Source organism: Onychostoma macrolepis, chromosome 05, assembly GCF_012432095.1.
Source record: "Onychostoma macrolepis isolate SWU-2019 chromosome 05, ASM1243209v1, whole genome shotgun sequence".
NCBI lineage: Eukaryota > Metazoa > Chordata > Actinopteri > Cypriniformes > Cyprinidae > Onychostoma > Onychostoma macrolepis.
The window spans coordinates 33,629,192-33,649,740 of record NC_081159.1 but is presented as its reverse complement, the minus strand read 5'-3'; the positions used below and the strand labels follow the sequence as shown (position 1 = coordinate 33,649,740).

Here is a 20,549-nt window from a genome sequence, read left to right as displayed (position 1 = left end):
TTGCGACATACGTCACATGCACCGAATGTCTAATGAGTTCACGCAGAACAAATGACGAACCTCTTTGAATGAAATTAATTAAAAGAGCAATAGTGTCCATGTGATCGCGTGAGAAAGAAAATAAAGTTTAAAACGACACTAAAGAGTAATAGTATAAAAGGAGTGGAAATTTTAAAAGGGAGAAGGGGCAGTACCGCCTCTTGCAGTGTGGGTGGGGCTGACAAGAATAGACTACATTATGCAGTTCATTTAGTTAACAAGTGAAATAATAGGGAAGCGTGCAGAGTGAATGCCGAGAGAAAAGGCACAAAACCCTATTGAGAGCTCTCAGCCGCTAGTAGCGTAACCGTCACATGGGCACACTGGCTCTCCAACTATTTAAGCAGGAACACTTTCTCTTCAGCACCATTCCGCCATCCAGCCTTGGGTACACATCCTGGTACGAGACTGACAAAGAGAAACTTTTACGAACTCTCAGACATTCGGTGAAGAAACACAGGGCAGCCAAGATGCCAAGATCGTTTCTTGTGGATTCCTTGATTTTGAGGGAGAACAGCGAAAAAGGAACCGAGAACAGCCCGCCGTTGTTTCCTTACGCCGTGCATCCATCTCATCCTCTCCACGGTCTCTCCGCCGGCTCCTGCCACTCTCGAAAAGCGGGGTTGCTGTGCTTTTGCCCGCTGTGCGTCACGTCCCAGCTTCACTCGTCGCCTCCAGCTCTCCCACTCATCAAGGCTTCCTTTCCTGCCTTCGGCTCCCAATACTGTCACACGGCGCTATCCAGACAGCATTCCGCGTCTAGCGGCGTAAACCTCAACGGCGGCTCGGGGTTGTACCAAGCCACATACCCGGTTCCAGATCCACGACAGTTCCACTGCATATCCATAGGTAAGTAGGTTGTGACTGGCATCAGTCACCATAAAAAGTCGACTTTCGTAACTTCATTTCTGTTTTAATGTCACCCGTATCAACAAATGTAATTGAACTCTTTTTTGTCTCCTCTACAGAAAATAACACCAGTCAACTTCAGAGCAGCAAGCGCATGCGCACTGCGTTCACCAGTACGCAGCTCCTGGAGTTGGAAAGGGAGTTCACCTCCAACATGTACCTGTCGAGACTTCGGCGCATAGAGATCGCGACTTACCTCAATCTGTCCGAGAAGCAAGTCAAGATCTGGTTCCAGAACCGCCGCGTCAAGCACAAAAAAGAAGGCAAAAGCGGCTCCCACAGGACGGGCTCGCACAACTGCAAGTGCTCGTCTTCCCTGTCCTCTGCCCGGTGCTCTGAGGAAGAAGATGACCTCCCCATGTCACCTCCGACATCAGAAAAAGAGGACGCAGATTTGTCCGTAAGCCCATGAACTCTAGCGCATTGCTCATGACCACCACCTCAAAAGACTCTGTATGCCACACCTGTGGAATCTTGAATGCAGCCAAAAATCGACGGTATCTGCGTGCGCCGTCACCTGTAAATAGCAAGAAAGAAAAAAAAACTTTATATATGTTCGGGGTCTGCGTATCCCTTTAATGTTGTATATTTGTATACATGTTCTATGTTTGTAGTTTTTTTCTGAAAACAACTTAAGCCCATAGTTCCGCATCCAAATACATTTCCTGTCACCAAAAGTTTTTTAATCTGTGTTATTAACGGTTCAAAATTAATTTGTACTTTATTTTTATTTTTAAGATATTCAATTGTTTTGTTTGTATGGATGGTGAGTACAGGGTAGCTTTAAGCACATTTTGGGGACGGAATGGAAATATGGGATGTATACGTCACTTCAATGCCAGAATTTGTTATTGTACTTTTATTGTAATGAGAATATTTATTTATTTAAAAAACCTTGATGCTGAAAATAAAGAATATTTCTTAGTGACAAAATGTCTCATTTCAGTTGGTTTTAATCATTACACCTGTCATACTGATGTTAGAAAGCAGCAAAAGCCACAAATGACTCTCTCTTTTTACTTTTTAATAAGACTGAGCCTTCCAAGGTTATTAGGCTTAATTTAAGGTTTAATTGCCTGTGCATGCAGGACAATTCTTTTCAGTATTGTAATATTCCGCTTAAAACCTTTTCTAACATGGCATTTGTAAGAGCGCACTGCCAAAATAGAGGATGAACAGTTCTGGAAATGATGCAAAAGATGGCATGCACAAGTTCTGCGCATCTTCGTGCAATATTGAATGTAACTATATTTTCTCAAAAAAACAAAAAACAAAAACAAAACAAAAAACAACAACAACTAAGAATTGCAAAACGTATACGCAAAACATATGTATGTATATATATATATCAGCATATGCTCAATCATGACTGCAAGAATAAGAGACGCTTTATAAACACGATGGGATCACGTTGCTTAACTATGATAATTGGGGGGAAAGCATCCATAAAACGTGTCCAATAAAAGGTTTAATATCCTGCATTTTCACATTAATGTGTTTTATATGTAAGACGTATATCTGCATAAAGTCTTCGCCATGGGTAAACTTAAGGCGTAATTTAATAAAGCTCACCAAAATGACCAGCGCGTGTTAAGCGCGCGCCAACTCGTTTTAATAAACATTTATAAGGTCTTTAAAGGGATGAAACAGGAGTGTTTGTGACCGTCTGTAAAAGATCACTAGGATGGCTGTTTAAGTAAAGATAACAACTGATAAAAGAGAGATATAACGTTTACACAAAATCCTGACTTTTAACATACTCTAGTTTGGGAACGCTGAGAGTATGTACGGCTTATCTAAATCACAGATTCTCCGAGCTTCTATATTTACAACTCTAGTGCATCGGTATAGATCTCCGTCAAGAAGTCCAAAGAAACGCGTATTCATCGGGCTCCCTGTGGCATTCCCTGGGGACGCAGCTGAAAGCGCCTGGTATCCCCCAGGCGCGGGGCCTCTCCTTTAAACACTGAGCCATTTAGCGCACGGTTCTTAACAGTCTCGTGAGAGCGGGTTAATAAAACCCAAAGTAGTGTATTAATACACAGACAATAATGCGCAAATGAATAAAATATGCGAGTCAACGAGACAGATTAATCGATGTTTGTATTTAAATTTATTTAAAGGGGTCTAGACGGACACTTGGTGATGATGGTGATTATTGTGTTTGCATGTTGCGTTTGTGATCGGTGCTATAAGCAAAATAATTCTTTTATTATGTGTATTTCAGAAGAAAAAAAAAACCTTGTGTGTCTATGATATGAATTGATAATTTACTAAATAATTTATTAGGCTAGTTTATATAATATAGCATAACTTTTTTTTGGTCAGTGTCTCCTAAATGAATTAGCCTATCATTCGAGTCGACTTTAGAGACTGATTCCTTTAATAATTTAAATAAATTGCGTGTGCTCTGTGGACAAAAAAATAAAATAAAATACACGCTATTTTATTGACGTGAAAAAGGGCATTCCAATCACTCCATCCTTTTTTAATTTTTCATCTTCTTTTGCGCACCAGAACTGGAGCTCAGATTGAATTTTTAGCAACGCACCACCACATTCTGGGGTGCAGGTCTCGACGCGCCCTACTCCATTAACATGGCGCTTTAAATCTTCATTGAAATCATTGAAATTGGTTTTAAATGTTGTTTCCTTTGCTGGGAATATATCATCAGCCATCGGTGTCAACAAAGGACCTGGTAAGATCAGCACATTTACTAAATTATTCCAGTCATTGTGTCCTCGGGATACTGCACTGCTCTTGGAAACGCTCGTTTAATTGTTCACTTAAACATTTTAACAAAACTCTAATATTTGCATTTGTGAAGATATAGGATTAGGCCATTTTGTTAATTACACCATACAGTCTCATTTTGCACCGTGCGTCCTCTGCAAAGCGCCCTTTATCCATTCAATAGCCCGGGGGTACGCGCCCTGGGGGAGTTTTAAGCCTGGTGCTCAAAATTCTCAATTTATTTATTCTTAATTTTGCGCCGATCAATTCATTGAAGCAAAAAGGGCTACAGTGTCTTTTTAGGGGAAGAAAAGCGAATTGTTGACGTGACCCTGACAGGGGCTGCTGAGAGGGCTTGCCTGACGCTCGAGGGCCGCTTGAGTCAACAGACCCCCATCTAGCAGACTCGCCCTTGTCTTTCTTCCAACTAATTTTTCATTTACGGCTTTTCTTAGACTTGTCTCTTATCTATCAGATTAAAAGAGCAGCTTGTAACAAATCAGTCTGCCTGATTTACAAGAGCATTAAAAGCGGACAAAAGAGGCAGGCCGTCAGTACCTGAGTCTGGTAGACGGTGAGGCGCTGCAGCTGATTCGATGAGTTGAAAATGCGCACGAAACAAAATACTTGAATCCTGAAAAAGAGCCTTTGTATGTTTCTTTAGAAATCAAGCAATTCTGCATGACAAAGGACAATTAATAAGCCGTCTTTTCACGACCAGCAGCTGGTTTCCCTGTCAAGGAAAGTTGGAAAAAATTCGGACTGAATGCGCGCAAAAGCCCTTTGCGCGCAGACAGCTACCCAAGGTGACCCATTTGGCACAGTTAAAATAAGCAGGCTGAGGCAAAAGCGAGGGAACTGTCAAAAACATTTAAGCTGGAATATCTTGAAATTGCAAATCCCTTTATGTGGAGGGACGCTGCCGATCTGGGTTAGACGTACAATGGAGGTGGTTAAGTTGGAGAGGCTTTGGAAACGGACACGTGGCCTCTCAATGAGAGCTTCTTGGGAATCGCGTGGCTCGCAGCGCGTCTACAAACTTTAAACGAGATTTAAACTTGATATTTTCCCAGATTCTAAAAGAACGATTTAGTTACAGATGGAGTTAAAGATGATACGATAATAAAAATACATAAATATATACTATGTTAACTTTAATAAATGTAAATTTACTTATTAATCCGCATGTGGCAGTGACCCGCTGTATAGCTTCTCCCTTTATCAGTTTCTTCGAAAAATAAAAACATATATATATTTTTGTAAAAGTTCAGACTCAAAATCACATAAAAGTTAAGAAACACTACATTTTAATTAGACATCAGTTATAGTCCCCATTCTTATAGGTGTATAATATTTTAAACATGTTAACGGACCTTTTTCCTACTCTGGAAATCTGTCAGTTTCTGGATACGTTTTGTGTAACAGATTTGAAAGTTTTCACATTATTTTACGGTAGCGTGTCTCTCAAAAGACTTATCATACAGTGTTTTTGGCAATAAACAGCATTTCTTTTTCTCCACTGCTTGCTAACAGTGGAAAATCACCAATGCAGTTTTTTTTTTTTTTTTCTCTTCTTCTTCAAACTTTTGAAGAAATCTGGTTTTTGAACTACGTATGACATGCCTATACCTTTGAAATAAAGTTTAAAATACAGCGGGCATAAATTATGATTATTTGTCCCTATCCAGTCAGGAAATTCAATAGCATCCAACTGACCTTGTAAGAGCAGCTTTGTTTACTAGCAATTTATCTTTTACTCAAGTTTGCGCATACAGAAAAAGGAAAATAACCACAGGAAAATATTCCTTACTCAAAATGGGATAGCAACTACACTTCTCAAAAAGACAGAAAAGACAGACTTAACACAGCTAAGCATTCGAGACTTAAAATGAATTCAGTGTTTGTCAGTGAGCGTTTTACTCAGTATCACACAGTTTGATGTTGTTCATGCAGAATTGAATCACTCCATAAAAACAGAGACAATGCGAGGGAGAGAGACTGCTATTCGAATCTGCACCTGCAATGTCAAGAGGTCGAGAAATAATGAACAGGGCTGACTTAGAACTGTGCTTTCAAGTGTTAACTCTTGTAAACTGATATAAAGAGACAAGACATACAATAATGCTAAAAAAAAAAACACTCGCGTATCCGCCTGTATGTTTTCAGTGGAGCTGTCCAAACTTTCACAGCCTTCTAAATTCTCTTTTTGATTGAATTTTGCACAGTTAAACAGTTCCAGCCACCTCCTACCCCCGGTGCCATTGATGTCTTTCTGACCTGATAAAATGCGCTTGGCTGCCGTCAAATGGGCCAGCTTTGCCTGTTCACATTTAAATATGGGAATTAGTCATGAGCCCTGTCACAAGCAGCAGAAATTGCTAAATTGTTGGCCTCTTTTCAGCGACGAGAGCTCTGGGGTCTGCATTCATTAGATTGAATTTAGCGTCGAGGTGAGAGACCTCTGTGGCTGTCTTTTACCGGGATGTCATAACAAGGAATCGTTCTGGAAATGAGGGGGCGTGCGCAAAAGAGAAGAGGAGGGGGTCGTCGTCACCGGTTGGAAGCGGCATCATTTCGGTTTGAAGCGGATTCTGTCATTTAGTTGAACAAATTAACTCACAAACACTTCTGAGGGTGGGCACAGTGTATTAGTGAGGCATGGAAACATAATTAATGTAGCTCATGTCACTTTCAAGAGCTTTTGATAGCCGACCGACGGTTAGATATCATCGACTAAATCGCAGAAACCACATTTTTAATGACAAAATGTATATTCAAAATTGCAGAGCGCCACACGTCACGGTTTGCCACTCTTTCTCTCTCTCTCTCTCTCTCTTTCTCTCTCTCTCGAGATTACGCCCCCTTCTCTAGGCCTGAAGTTAATGTAGCAACTTTTAAAAACACATAGGCCTACTGATACGAGGTATTCTTCAGTGTAACCTTCAAGACCTTTCTGTCATTTTGTTGCATTTCTTTTTTGATGTTAGGAAGTTACCAAAGTTTTATTATTGTGTCAAATAACTGTAGTAACGGTGGCGGAAAATATGATTAGCCTGCCGTGGCAAAAAGGGCTCTCTTTCTCTCCAGCTGACTCATTGTCTGTCTACCATTCATAAAACAACTAGGTAAAATAATCATTTTTTAAACCAACTTCACATGCATGCAGAAATGTATGTATTTCTGTATAGACAGAAATGTAAGTTTAATCAGAAAATGACTACAAATTATAACCTCCAACATCCACAGTTTAACGATAAGGCAAGTTGTGAGCCTCACCAACAAATGAGCATGTTACAGCCTAAATTTAGGGCCTATCTGCCAACCACTTTCTAATAGGAAAATGTAGGTGAAATCATTACCTGAACTTCCGTTGGTAGGCTGCTGTCATTCTCTCTGCCCAGTGCCCATGTGTCTCCTGGTACATCAGTCTTCAGGCGCAGTGCCAGCTCAAGCTTGAGAGAGGAACACTTGCTTTTGCAGTGGAGCTGCAGCGCCATCTGATGGTAAATACAAAAATATATCTATCCAATCTAACTTATCTTTCTGTCGGGATTCATGTGGCTTTATAGGCATGGTAAAAAGTCTTTACATTGCCAAAGCATTAAATTACATATATGCACATTTACATAGATTTACTAAATAAATGAATACATAGGCTACATACAGTGCCCTCCAAAAGTATTGGAACAGTGAAGACAAAATTGCTCTGTTGGCTGTGGAGTCAAGACATTTGCAAATATGATTAAAAGATTAATATGAGACAAAACTACAGAATGTCACATTTTATTATTAGCCGTTTCAACACATACATGTTATACCAAATAAAAAGAGCAACACTTTTAGAGTTCATCCCACTCATTGATGTGAGCATAAGTATTGGGACAGCTGAACATAAGGCAGATATAAAAGATTAAAATCTATTATTTAGTTGCAGATCCCTTGTGCACTATCACAGCAGTGAGTCTGTGACCCATAGACATCACCAGACTCTTGGTCTCATCCTTTGAAATACTTTTCCCAGCCTTTAATGCAGCCAATTCCAATTGTTGCTTGTTTTGGGGAGTTTCTGCCTTTACTCTCCTCTTCAGCTGGTGAAATTCATGTTCAATCGGATTTAAATCTGGAGATTGACTTGGGCAATCTAAGACTTTCCATTTCTTTGCCCTTATAAATTCCTTGACTGAACTTGCAGGTGTTTTGGGTCAATGTCCTGATGCAATATGAAGCACTTCCCAATGAATCTGGTGGCATTTTCTTGAATATTGGTAGGCAAGATGGTTTTGTACCCTTCCAAATTCATTCTGCTACTGTCAGCATACATTAAGTCAGTAAAGTTGAGAGGCCTGTTCCAGAGGCAGCCATGCATGCCCATGCCATGACACCACCTCCACCATGCTTTACAGATGAGGCTGTATGCTTGGGATCATTTGCAATTCCCTTTTTTTCTCCACATTTTTGCTTTCCCATCACTTAGATAAAGGTTCATCTTTGTCTCATCGGTCCATAAACACAGTTCCAAAACTCTTCTGGCTCACCTTTGTGCTTTTTCAAACTCTAATCTTGCCTTTCTATTTTTGGAGCTGGTCAGAGGTTTGTATCTTGCTGTGTAGCATCTGTAACTCTGTGTCAAAGTCTCCTGAGGACAGTAGATTGTCAGAGCATCACCCCAGCTTTCTGGAAGTTGTTGGTGATTTTACAGACACGTCTTTTAGGGTTCATTTTCACAGCTTTTATGATTTGTCTGTCATCAACTACTGTTGTTTTCTCAGCCAATCAGGGGTGCGTTTCCCGAACAACTTTGTAACTTGCTGATTAACCACCATAGTAGGATGCATTGTTTTGGAAATGAACTAGCTAGTCACGACTGTTTCCTGAACACGGTCGCATCTCCGTCGTTTGAACCACATTAGTTCAACAACATAGGACCATTGTTAATGACGTCACACGCATGTGTTGGAGGAATAACTTCTGCTATTTAACTGATTAGAGATCTCTAAGATGCTGCTGTATTGAACATGGCACCTACTGACTAATTTACAATTTTTTGTTCCCTTTCATTTTGCTTTATTTGATGTTTGATTCATCGCGAGTTCCCTTACGTCACACTCCGGGGTTCCCTTAGGCATTTATGCACATGCGCACTTTTCAAAAACGGCACTTCATTAAATACATAATTAAAATGCATTTTATATTTAGATAGAATGGAAGATACAGATAGTACTGCATGTTAGCTTGCTTGTTGTGCCCAAGAGCATATTTATTTAAGCCCATATATCTTATTAACAAGAAACTATGCTTCTAACCACAGGTCGAGAGCTGCAGTTCCAACCACGCAAGTTTGTGACGCTGATTGCGAACGTTCGTTTGAACTATGGTTTCGGGAAACACCGAATCATTGAACTATGCTTGTAACGACGGAACTTGCGACCATAGTTGGTTGGCTAACGATGCTTTTGGGAAACGCACCCCAGGTCGTTGTTGGTTGCTGGTGGTTTCCAAACTCTTGATTTCTCCATGACCTTTGTTTTTGCTAGAGCTCGCCTCTAACTGACTTCCTCTTTTCTTTTAGCATCCAAATTGCTTGCTTTTCTCAAAGTCAGCTCCCTCATCTTCATCCTGGTTTGTGTGTGTCATCATCGAATGCAAGATTCAGAATGCAGAAGTAATGGATATAACTGATACGACACATGCCCTGCTTTTAATATCTGAAGAATTAATGCAACAGGACACAGCTGATCACTCAGAAAGACCTGTGAGGCAACTGTTCCGATACTTCTGCTCACATCGGATAGAGGGATGAAACTCTAAAAGTGCTGAACTTCTTGGCTGGAAAAACATGTAGGCTATGTGTTGAAACGGCTAATAATAAAATGTGACATTCTGTAGTTTTGTCTCATATTCATCTTTTAATCATATTTGTAAATGTCTTGACTCCACAGCCAACAGAGCAATTTTGTCTTTACTGTTCCAATACTTTTGGAGGGCACTGTATATCACGCCCGGAGTGGCCATCGGGAGAACCGGGAGAATTCCCGGTGGGCCGCTCTGCCCCGCTCATAAATTGGGCCGAGCTTTTTATTTTATTTTTATTTTAATTTTTTTACATACACAGAATAACGTCTATGTGTTTAAGTTACTGTGTGGCTGATAACTAAGCTAATATCACTATATTTGAATTTAACATTAAAATGTGACGTTTTCTGTTGTCAGAGCGCGCGCGCGCTCTCGCTCTCTCTCTCTCTCTCCCTCTACACAAGCGCGTGTCCCAGGTCGTTGCCATGGAGACAAACCGAAACCATTAATGCTGTGGTGTGAGTTAGCAAGAGTGCGCTAATCGCGGGAAGAATAAAATGGATAGTAAAAAAAGAGCCAGGTTAAAAAAAAAGAAAGGCATTGGAGGATGACGCGGCCAAATGTGCCAAACTGACAAATATTTTTTCAAGAAGACAAACGAGCACACGTGACCTGGCGACTCAAGGTACACTAGCAACATTTACAGTTATGCATTTGGCAAACGCTTTTATCCAAACTGACTTACATTGAAGGAATTTTTTATTCGGTTTAGTATTCAGTTTTTTCTATTGATTGTCTGTTTCAATTAAATATAAGTGATTTTAGCCTGTTCTTTCTTTCTTTCGAGATGCTTACTGACTTTCCATTTAGCTATATGACTGCTTGGCAACTTTTTTTTTTTTTTTTTTTTTTTAATAATGTTACAGTTGTATGTTTTGTTGCAGAAATGTTTCATATAATTTATTTCATTATTTTATTTATTACATTGACGTGGATATATATAAAAAAACAATAGTGCAAAAAGTATATTTCTTACTGCACTACTTTATTTTCGTTTGAATGCAAACCATTTTTTCATAATATAACAGTTGGACTACTTGTTGCAGAAAACTCAGTATGTGATTTGTTATTGATATTTATGGCCATATTTACATTATTCATATTTTTTATTGAAACATAGTAAGAACAGATCTGTCACTTCATTTATGATCAATCAATCAGTCTGTATGTCTGTCCAACGCGCCAATCTTTCTGTCAGGATTCATGTGGCTTTATAGGCATGGTAAAAAATAAATAAAATAACGGTAACATTAAATGGCATACATGCACATTTACGTAGATTGAAAAAAAAGGGGTTAAAGTCTGTGTAAAGTCAATTCTGAGAATTGTTTGTAAACACATTATAAATGTTAGAAATGCATTGCTGAAACATGTTACAAAGACCGTGAACTATGTAGTACTTAATTGTGGAGTTAGACTGTTAAACAGTTTTTCACCATTTTCGTGATCAGGATTTTTTGGGGGCGGGGCTAAATCATGACTCGATGACGAAATCGAGCCACCGAGCACGGCCCCTTTCCCAACACTATGTGGGTGGTTAGTAACACATTTTTCTGTGGTGTGACAAACTCAGAACACACATTTAATACTGACTTTAAAATACCAACGAGAGGAAAACAGCAAAAAATAGGCCTACACAATGATTATAAAATATATCCATCCATCTGTCTATCTATCCATCTATCCATCTATCTATCTATCTATCTATCTATCTATCTATCTATCTGTCTGTCTGTCAGGATTCAAATGGCTTTATTTTCATGGGGAAAGTATTTAGATTGTCAAAGCATTGGTAACATGAAATTACACACTTTCACATCCACATTTACACAGATTTACACAAGTTAAAAGTTAAAATAGTAATAAGAAGAAAACAGCAAATCTGTCTAATTAGCTATGTATGCTCGCTGTGGCGCTCCGCGGCAGTAGGCGGCAGTGATGTGCGGTCAGGGCTCAGATTACTACAGTCTATGTTCAGGACACTATTCGGATTGGATTCTTGTATCAACCTCTGTGTCTCCGCAGAGAACGGGGCAGTATGGCGTTAACTGTGCTCAGAAATTGCTCAAAGGCTCTTAAAATAAACGTCCGGAAATTCACCGCTCTCCAGCACGTCTCTACGGGTAAACTGAGCCCTTGCAAAACGTGATTATGCCAGAACTTTGGTGTGTTGCGGCCAGGGGGCGTTATAAATGTGGAGGTGTGGCCAGCGTGTGTATATATGGATCAACATAAGAAGGGATACGTTTTTTAGTAGTAATAAACCGTTTTCGATTTAGTGATTTATGTGTGAACTGGAGCTTACAAGGCGGAAGATTGCAAACCTGCTGTGGACATGGCTGATACAACAGAGGAGAAGTCATTTGTTTTTGATGTCCTGTCCAAACGCCACCAACGACAATTATCAAGTTAAATCGTTTTATTTTTATAGTACCAGTGCTTTTAAGGAAGAAAACGTATAGTGTACAAATTAATGCGAGAGAGCCGATCAAAAACAATTCGTTAATGTATAGACATCTGTTTTGGCAAGCATTGCAATATAGGATACTTTGTTTCAAATCTTTGTTAAAAATGCTTTTTCAGAAGATGTAGAATTCAGTAGAATGTAAAAGAATATCACTCTCATATTGCCTTGCATGTACTGTTAAAATGGCAACCACTAAATCTCATTCACCATTAAAAGAGATCATGAAACCATGAATGGTTTTGCTGTGTTTTAGGTGTTCGACACAAGACCACGATTCAGTATGCTACACGGCCTGATTTACCAAAGCTGGCCTACAGGAAACTGAAAGGGAAGAGTCCTGGAGTGGTTTTCTTGCCTGGTTTTGCCTCTGTCATGGGTGGACAGAAAGCAGAAGCATTAGAAGAGTTCTGCAAGTCTTTAGGTCACTCATACCTCAGGTAATTATCACTAGAGATAAACGGGTCATTCCTGTTATACAGTGACTTTTCTGTCTCTATGATTTACTTACTCATATTTTCTCTAAAATAGCCACATATTTATAAGAAATTGCTTCAATTATACATATTAGGTCTACTTTATCACTTAAACAGAGATAATAGACATAAAAAATATTATTTTGTTTTTTTACACACCTTTTTATTTAAATGCGTTCAGTTTTATCATGTCCTCAGTGCAAAGTAATCAACTTCCTCTAGAAATATAAACCATGAAATGATAAAAATCTCAAAATATTTTTAAATTATGTTATGGACTAGGCTAAACTTCATCTAATCATACATATAAATCATGTGAAACTATTTAAATTTTTTTTTTTTACAATTTTCTTCATTTACCATGTCCCTAAAGTCATCTTCCACCCTGTTAGTATGTACTCCCTTGCCTTCTAAAATAGACTACAATTCCACTGAGATCATTTTCAGGAAGTGATATTGTTTATTTTTTCCGCTGGAATTCAACTGTACAAATGGAGGTAAGTGTCAACTCTCACTCCTACCTTTTTAGTTTTTGAAACGTTTTCCTGCTTGTCACACTCTTAAAGTTCCACCCTGTTAGGCTAATTGTTTTGCCAATTGTCATCATAAGGAACCACATAGCTGTTGTGTCCCTCCCCCAAAGGAAATCTGGATTTCATTTTTTGTATTGTTTTGCAGTTCCATACATTACATATGGCAAACCATGCAGAACAATGACGGAAAGCTCATTTGCTGTTAGAACCTGTTAACACTAGTGTTCTACCCTGTTATGCTCCATTCCACCCTGTTAAGTAAATAATTTTAAATAAAAATTTGAAAGCAACATTAAATGTTTGGCATACCTTTGTCTTATTTTGTGAGGTGAGGAGCATTACCAGCATATATATATGTTTTTGAGCAAAATGTTTATATTATTTACCATCCTGTTGGCAAAAATGGGCACAAAAAAGTACCTGTTCTTAATAATCAAGACATATTCTATTCATTAATAATTGTTTTGTTTTTGTTTCAAGAATAAAAAATATCATTATGGCATAAGGGACATATACTATTTTATTATTGCTCATTATTGTTTAACATTTACATTATTAAAATTTTGTGATAACTATGTATATGTCCCTAACAGGGTGGAATACATTCACAGCGAATGTCTGAACAATATACCCATAATTATTGTTCTTTTAAGTCACCGAGCTTGACCAGTATGTGTTCCATATAGTTAAACATGTCACCATTTTGGTAGAATACTAAAAACATGAAAAACGTATAACTTTTTTTCCAAAAATTGTGAAGCCAAAATGTTACCGGATACCAGGAATGACCCAAACATGAGTCATTTGTAATCAAGTACTTTTAAAAATAAAAAACAAGGTGTTGAGTACTTACAAAATTAACCAGGATGTGATTTGTTAAAATACCAGAGAGGGAGGATTTTGTTATATTAAAATATTATTTAGTTATTTTTTTTAATTGTTTTATTTTTATGTCGCCTTATATCAAGGGCGCCAGTAGCTAGTAAACTTTTGAGTGGCCACATATAAGTATTATACCAAAAATTACAATATAAATTAATTTACTTGCTCTACGACTAAATCTGTAACATTTTTTTTAAAGGGGTGGTTGATTATTATTTCACTTTTTTAACTTTAGTTAGTGTGTAATGTTGATGTTAGAGCAGAAACGATGTCTGCAAAGTTACAACGCTCAATGTTCAATGCAAAGTGAGATTTTCTTATAGAGAAATCACTGTTTAAGGACTACGAAAAAGCCTGGTAGGGACTACAATGAGCTTCTTCCTGGGTTTGTGACATCACTAACCCTGATGTTTACATAAATACTGTCCCTGGGAACATGCGGCTACCTGTAATGGTTAAGGGGCATGGCGGTTCTGGACAACGTGCACTAGGCGGTTGAGCGAAAAAAATGTATCATGGTGTCTTTTTGACATTTTAACTCTTTTGCTGTTGTTATAAACTATTATATTATAAATATTTAGGTTTGACTATTCTGGCTGCGGGTCATCTGAAGGGGAAATGGGTAACTACAACATTGGTGCCTGGAAGAAAGATGTCCTGTATGTACTGGATGAACTAGTAGAGGGCCCACAGGTGGGTGGATTAACAGCATGACAACACTGGATAGTCTGGACAAATTGAATTTTACTTTAAAAAATAAATTTTACCTACACAAATATTCCTTTCGATTACTTGAATACAAATTAATCAAATTATATACATAATCAACTCTAGCCTAGACTTATTTTGCCATGAGATGATGTCTACACAGGAAGATTCCATGTTTATTTTATCACTAAAAAAACTCACTTTTGTCCCTGTTCCAGCGTAAGTAATCGGGGGAATGTCTAAACATTATATCTGATAGAAAATTACATGTTTGCCTTTATTTTAGATCAACTGTCCATAGCACAGGTCTGATATGACCAGTATCCCATGTTCACGTTGCTGTTTTTCTGCTATAGAAAGGTTCTGACAAGTGTTTGGAAAAGGACCTTTTTATTTCTCTTTCGTGTTCAAGATTCTGGTGGGCTCCAGCATGGGTGGGTGGCTGATGTTGCTAGCTGCTCTTGCACGGCCAGAGAAGACAGCTGCTTTAGTGGGCATCTCGACAGCTGCAGATCACTTCGTCACAGCCTACAACTCCCTACCAATAGAGGTACGAAAATCTTCAGTGTCATCTTGTAAACATTTGAGCATTTTAAATATTGGTCAAATAATAATAATAATAATAAAACCAGTAATTAGTTCCAAATTGTGTTCTTATGTACATTTACATTTATATTTATGCATTTAGCAGACACTTTTTATCCAAAGTTCAGGCTATACATTTATTTATCAGTATGTAAAATGTAAATGTAACTAATAGCGCTGTACAGGCACATACCACTAATGCTGTTCTTCATATTTAGAGCGGTGGCATGTGAATTAGAGTTTTACACTTTTTTTACAATAGTACTAAACTAATTTTTTACTTCCCAGTTATTTTAACCGAGTTATCTTAACCCTTAAAAGAGGTCTTAAGGTCCAAAATTGTTAGGAGTACGGACGAGGACTTTTAAGATGCTTATGAGTTTCTTTAGCAGTGGAGAAAATGGACGAAACATGAAGAGGGAGAGAAATTGTGTAATAAGACGCTACACATTAGATCGTGCAGGGATCATGTTTGTGACCGATTTTATTAGAGACACGCTAACATCTCCGACACCACACAGAAATGCCATAGCGCCAGATATGGAAGTAATCTCTACATTAACTACATTTATCAACTGGAAAAATGCAACTATGCAGCAGTGATGATTTGGATCTGTCACAACCTTCTATAAGCAAAGTAATCACACAAACAATTGCAGCACTTTCAGAACCTTATTGTGTCGCTGTTCATTTCCTATAAAATACGTTAAGTATGACAGCATGGTAAATAAAAAAATAAAGAATATATATATATATATATATAGCTAAGACTCCTAGTTAGAAATTTTAAAGCTAAATTAGGAGCTCACTGAGAGGACTCTACAGGCCCAGGTTTGTGACGTCACAAACTCCGATGAACCCTGCCCCTGGGAACATGGGCGGGGCCATGTTGAGCTGCTTAAGAGAAGAGTTGTTGCTACGCTGTCAAAGCTAGGGGTGCACAAAAAATCTATTTCTATATGAATCGCGATTCTGTCTTTTAACAATTCTGAGGATTCACAAGTTTCAAAATCATGTGTTCTAAAGCAGTGGTTCTTAATCCTATTCCTCGCAACCCCTGCTCTGCACCTCTCTCTCTCTCTCTCTCTCGCCTGATCATCAGCTCCAATAAACCGTGTTCCACTTATACACTTTGTGTATAGACAAACAGATATTTTTCACATAGCTATGAGAAGCGTTAAACATGGATGCGCACGCAGTTGCTGTGCTGTATTAAATCTTTAATCAGGATAAAACCATATATTAAAAGCTAACATAAGCAGTAGCATTTACAAATGACAGCATATCTAAAAGTATGAGACCACAAACAAAAAACATACCATTAAGAGCCATGTGCTTGCACAGGTTCTGCAAAATCCTCTTCACTAATATCCTTTGCGTCTCATTCAGGCTCAAATTGATAAGCGATATTGACGATGCCATTGTTTACAATACAACCAGAGCGCATGCCACTGAGGCGAGGGGCGTGACGCTTAGATGCGCACTAGAGGCGGTTTAGCGAATCACAACACACTGAACCAGCTGACCAATCTGAGCCCATTGCGTATTTCTGAGGCAGGGACTTCATAAAAACAGGAACTCATTGGCGCATTCAAAGGAGAAGGTAAGGTGTAGAAAAAAGGTATGTTATGTGAAAAATTCATTTTTCACATAACAATTCATATCTAACATTACTTGTTGAGAGCAGAAAAAATATACTGTCTACTTAAAAAAAAAAAAAAAAAAAAAAGTATTTTAAATATTTAGCACAAAGTACATATTTACCTAGAGATTATATTTAGTACACTGACAATGAAGACCAGTCATCTAAATTTAGAAACAACACCTTATTTTATGCCTTGCAAGGGGATCGAAGAGTATGTATGTGTGTATATATATATATATATATATATATGCTTGCCATATAAAAGTAATTCTGCCATGTCATATACAGTAACTCCATATATCCATAACTTCTTTCCCTTTCATTAGACAAAGAAAGAGAGAGAGGAACAGGGCTTTTGGAAATTCCCAACCAAGCACAATGAAGAGGGTTTCTACACTCTGAGCATTGACTTTCTGAAGGAGGCGGAGAACCACTGCATACTCCAGAGCCCCATCCCTATTTCCTGCCCCGTTCGTCTGATTCACGGGATCAAGGACTCTGACGTTCCCTGGCACGTCTCCATGCAGATCGCAGAGCGAGTACTCAGCAATGACGTAGATGTCATTCTACGCAAACATGGGCAACATCGCATGTCAGAAAAAGATGATATTAAGCTCATGGTGTACACTATTGATGACCTTATTGATAAATTGACCACATTGGGGTGAGAACGGGTGTAAGGACAGTGTGAAAGATGGACTAGTTGGGATGGGGAAAACAGTGTGTACAGGTATCAGGTTTGGAGGTTAGGCTTTTAAAGAGAAAGAAGCCAAATTAATTGAATGAGAATCTCCAAAAAATTCTCATTTCTTTCCAGAGCCATATGACTGACTTCCATGGAACACCATACAATGTCCAGGTGCTGGCATGCTCAAAAAAAGTCATTTTCCTTCTGTAGTGACCCGAAGCTGTACAAAAGCTTTGTAAAAGGGACAGGCCAAAATTTAAAAGAATAGTTCATCCAAAAATTTAAATTTGCTGAGAATTTATTCACCTTCAGGCCAGCCAAAATGTACAAGAGTTTGTTCATCTGAACAGTTTTGGAGAATTGTAGCATTACATCACTTGCTCATCAATGGATCCTCTGCAGTGAATGGGTGCCGTCAGAATGAGAGTCCAAACAGCAGATAAAAACACCATAATCCAAACCACTCCAGTCCATAAATTAACATTTTGTGAAGCAAAAAGCTATTAAAATTTTTTTTTTTTTTTTTTTTTTTTTTAAATCTGTAATATTGCTTTCTGAAGTGAAAAAGTAGTAAATATGCACAGATGAAGCACCGTTTTCCACCGAAAATAGTTTAAATCTAAATAAATATCCGTGGATTTTGATATGAAAGGACAACAGGGGATGGACTTTTTCACTTGGACTTTTGGACTTGTATTTTGGCATGAAACAATGGTTAAAGTTGAAATATTATTTTTTTTTTATATTTTTTTTTTTTTACAAACATGCATCTTTTGGCTTCACAAGATGTTAATTGATGGACTGGAGTTGTGTGGATTATTGTGATGTTTTGCTCAGCTGTTTGGGCTCTCATTTTGATGGCACCCATTCACTGCAGATACATTTTTCCAAATCTGTTCTGATGAAGAAACAAGCTCATCTATATTTTGGATGCCCTTAATAGTATATATTCAGCAAATGTTAATATTTTGGTGAACTATTCAATTAAATTGTGATTCACTGAAAATCATGCCCTCCGCAGTAGCTCTCAAATATAATGAAATGCATTGTGCCAAGTTTGAATATACATAAGCATTATTGAGATTTAAGAGCTATGAGAAGGCAAGAATTTCAGTGATTAATTGCTTCAGTAACACTTTACAATAAGGTTTCATTTGTTAACATTATTCAGTGCATTATGCATTGAGCAATATTTATTTACAGAATTTATTATCCTTGGTTAATTTTAAAATAATATAGATTAATAACTGTAGAATTATTGTTTATTATTCATGTCAACTAATGTTAACAAATGAAACTTTTTTTGTAAAGTGTTACCATCAGTTCAATTTCATCACAAACCATAATGCTAAACCATTGTAGACATAGAAATGAGAACTCCACATCCAACTTGCCTTGTTTTTTTTTGTTTTTTTTACTATTGTTTCCTGTTACATTTTAATGTGACCATAATTGTAATGCTGTGCCACGTAGGGACCTTTTTTTTTCTTTTTCTTTTTTTAAAGATTTCCAACTTTGAGTTGGTTAAGGTTTGTTTTTTCTGAAGTGCTCAGAGGACAGTAGCTGTCGTTTTTCAGTGTCTTTGTCTTGCATTTTATGAGAGCATGTTTTGTTTATCACTACCAGAGGGGATACACTTCTGAAGAACATAGTTAGATTTTCATAGAACATAGATTTTATTGTGAGCTGCTTACTCAAAATTATGAAATTTATGAGCAATCTTGGACAAAGAAAATGTGGGACACATCACTTGGTGTATTTCTGTCTGTTATTTGGATCTCTCTTTGGGTGTATTTGAAACAGAGACAGAGTGGCTAGAAGATGCTATTTATATAAGTAGCTAATGGGACAGAGATTATTTAAGCATTTTGAATCACTTTGTGCACAAATTATGAACAATTTACTGGTAGAAAACATTTGTGCTTACTACAATATATCAGGCTGGATTGGTGAACCACATAGTATTTTTATATAAAGCCATTTATTTGGAATGGGTATGGAATGTTGACTTGATTTAACTGGAAATTCACTGTGGTGTTTTCTTCCTATGACTTCATTTCAGCACCTGGTTTTTCTTCATGCATTAGTGCAAGGATGTAGCCACAGAACAATAATAGAGATGTCAGTGTCTACCTTTCAGGAATCTTTTTTTTTTTTTTGGGGGGGGCCAGCTGTAATTTATGTGCTATTCCGATGGTGATTCTTCTGGTTACAAAAGTTGTGTGTTCTTTTTACTTTTCATTTTTTTGATTTTTGGAGCACAAATGTTCCCAGAGTTTGATTACCACAAGTATTATCATCTTTCTCTTCTCTTTGTCAGCATTAAATGCTTTATTATCTCATTCCTTTGTAGGCCTTTCCGAATTTCTGTTAGCTCATATTAAACACTTATGTTATAATGTTATAAAATGTAAAATGTATCACGTCATGTTTTCAAATATGTATAAATCTATGTCATGTATAAAAATAAGTCTTTTTATTATTAAACTGGATGGTAAAAGACTGCAGCTTTTCTGTGGCATTTGATTTTCTATTTTGAGTTTGGAACTGCACAGTGTTTCCTTTAAAAGCTTCTAGAATCATATGGAAGATATGAAAAAAAGCAACCTGCTAACTATGCATTTATCTTCTGGTAAAAAGTTTGGAATAATTACGATTGATTTTTATAGAGTAATACTGTGACATAACAACTTAAAAGAACTGTTTTCTATTTTAAAATTACTTATAATTGTATTACTGTGATACAAAACTGAATTTTCAGCATCATTACTCCAGTCATTAGTGTCACATGATCCTTCAGTAATCATTCTAATATGCTTATTTGATGCTCAAGAAACATTTCTAATTATTTTATTTTATTGAAACCATGATACACTACCATTCAAAAGTCTGGGGGAAGATTTTTTAAAAAGAGAAATTAATACTTTTTATTTAGCAAGTGCATTAAATTGTTGAAAAGTAGCAGTATAAACATTTATAACGTTACAAAACGTCTTTGCATCACAGGAATAAATTAAATTTATTAAAAAATATT

The 20,549-nt window shown here is 37.4% G+C and overlaps 2 protein-coding genes across 3 annotated transcripts; both read left to right on the top strand.

The window, feature by feature from the left end:
• Window positions 1-430: 430 nt before the first annotated feature.
• gsx1 (GS homeobox 1) lies at window positions 431-1,805 on the top strand. Its single transcript, XM_058777118.1, has 2 exons — window positions 431-888; window positions 1,008-1,805. The coding sequence occupies exons 1-2, from the start codon at window positions 510-512 to the stop codon at window positions 1,358-1,360; spliced, it is 732 nt and encodes a 243-aa protein (XP_058633101.1). The 5' UTR covers window positions 431-509; the 3' UTR covers window positions 1,361-1,805.
• Window positions 1,806-11,492: 9,687 nt separating this feature from the next.
• Window positions 11,493-20,010, top strand: abhd10a (abhydrolase domain containing 10, depalmitoylase a). Of its 2 annotated transcripts, none has more exons than XM_058777373.1 (5): window positions 11,493-11,657; window positions 12,255-12,438; window positions 14,471-14,582; window positions 15,010-15,147; window positions 17,154-20,010. In XM_058777373.1, the coding sequence occupies exons 1-5, from the start codon at window positions 11,573-11,575 to the stop codon at window positions 17,493-17,495; spliced, it is 861 nt and encodes a 286-aa protein (XP_058633356.1). In that variant the 5' UTR covers window positions 11,493-11,572; the 3' UTR covers window positions 17,496-20,010. The 2 variants fall into 2 exon arrangements, with proteins under 2 accessions (XP_058633356.1, XP_058633357.1); XM_058777374.1 differs by lacking the exon at window positions 11,493-11,657 and adding an exon at window positions 11,729-11,942.
• The last annotated feature ends 539 nt before the right edge of the window (window positions 20,011-20,549 follow it).

Coding starts and splice junctions, on each gene's coding strand:
- gsx1 (XM_058777118.1), top strand. CDS start 510: ATGCCAAGATCGTTTCTTGTGGATTCCTTGATTTTGAGGGAGAACAGC. Junction 889..1,007: donor GTTCCACTGCATATCCATAG/GTAAGTAGGTTG, acceptor TCTCCTCTACAG/AAAATAACACCAGTCAACTT.
- abhd10a (XM_058777373.1), top strand. CDS start 11,573: ATGGCGTTAACTGTGCTCAGAAATTGCTCAAAGGCTCTTAAAATAAAC. Junction 14,583..15,009: donor AACTAGTAGAGGGCCCACAG/GTGGGTGGATTA, acceptor TTCGTGTTCAAG/ATTCTGGTGGGCTCCAGCAT. Junction 15,148..17,153: donor ACAACTCCCTACCAATAGAG/GTACGAAAATCT, acceptor CCCTTTCATTAG/ACAAAGAAAGAGAGAGAGGA.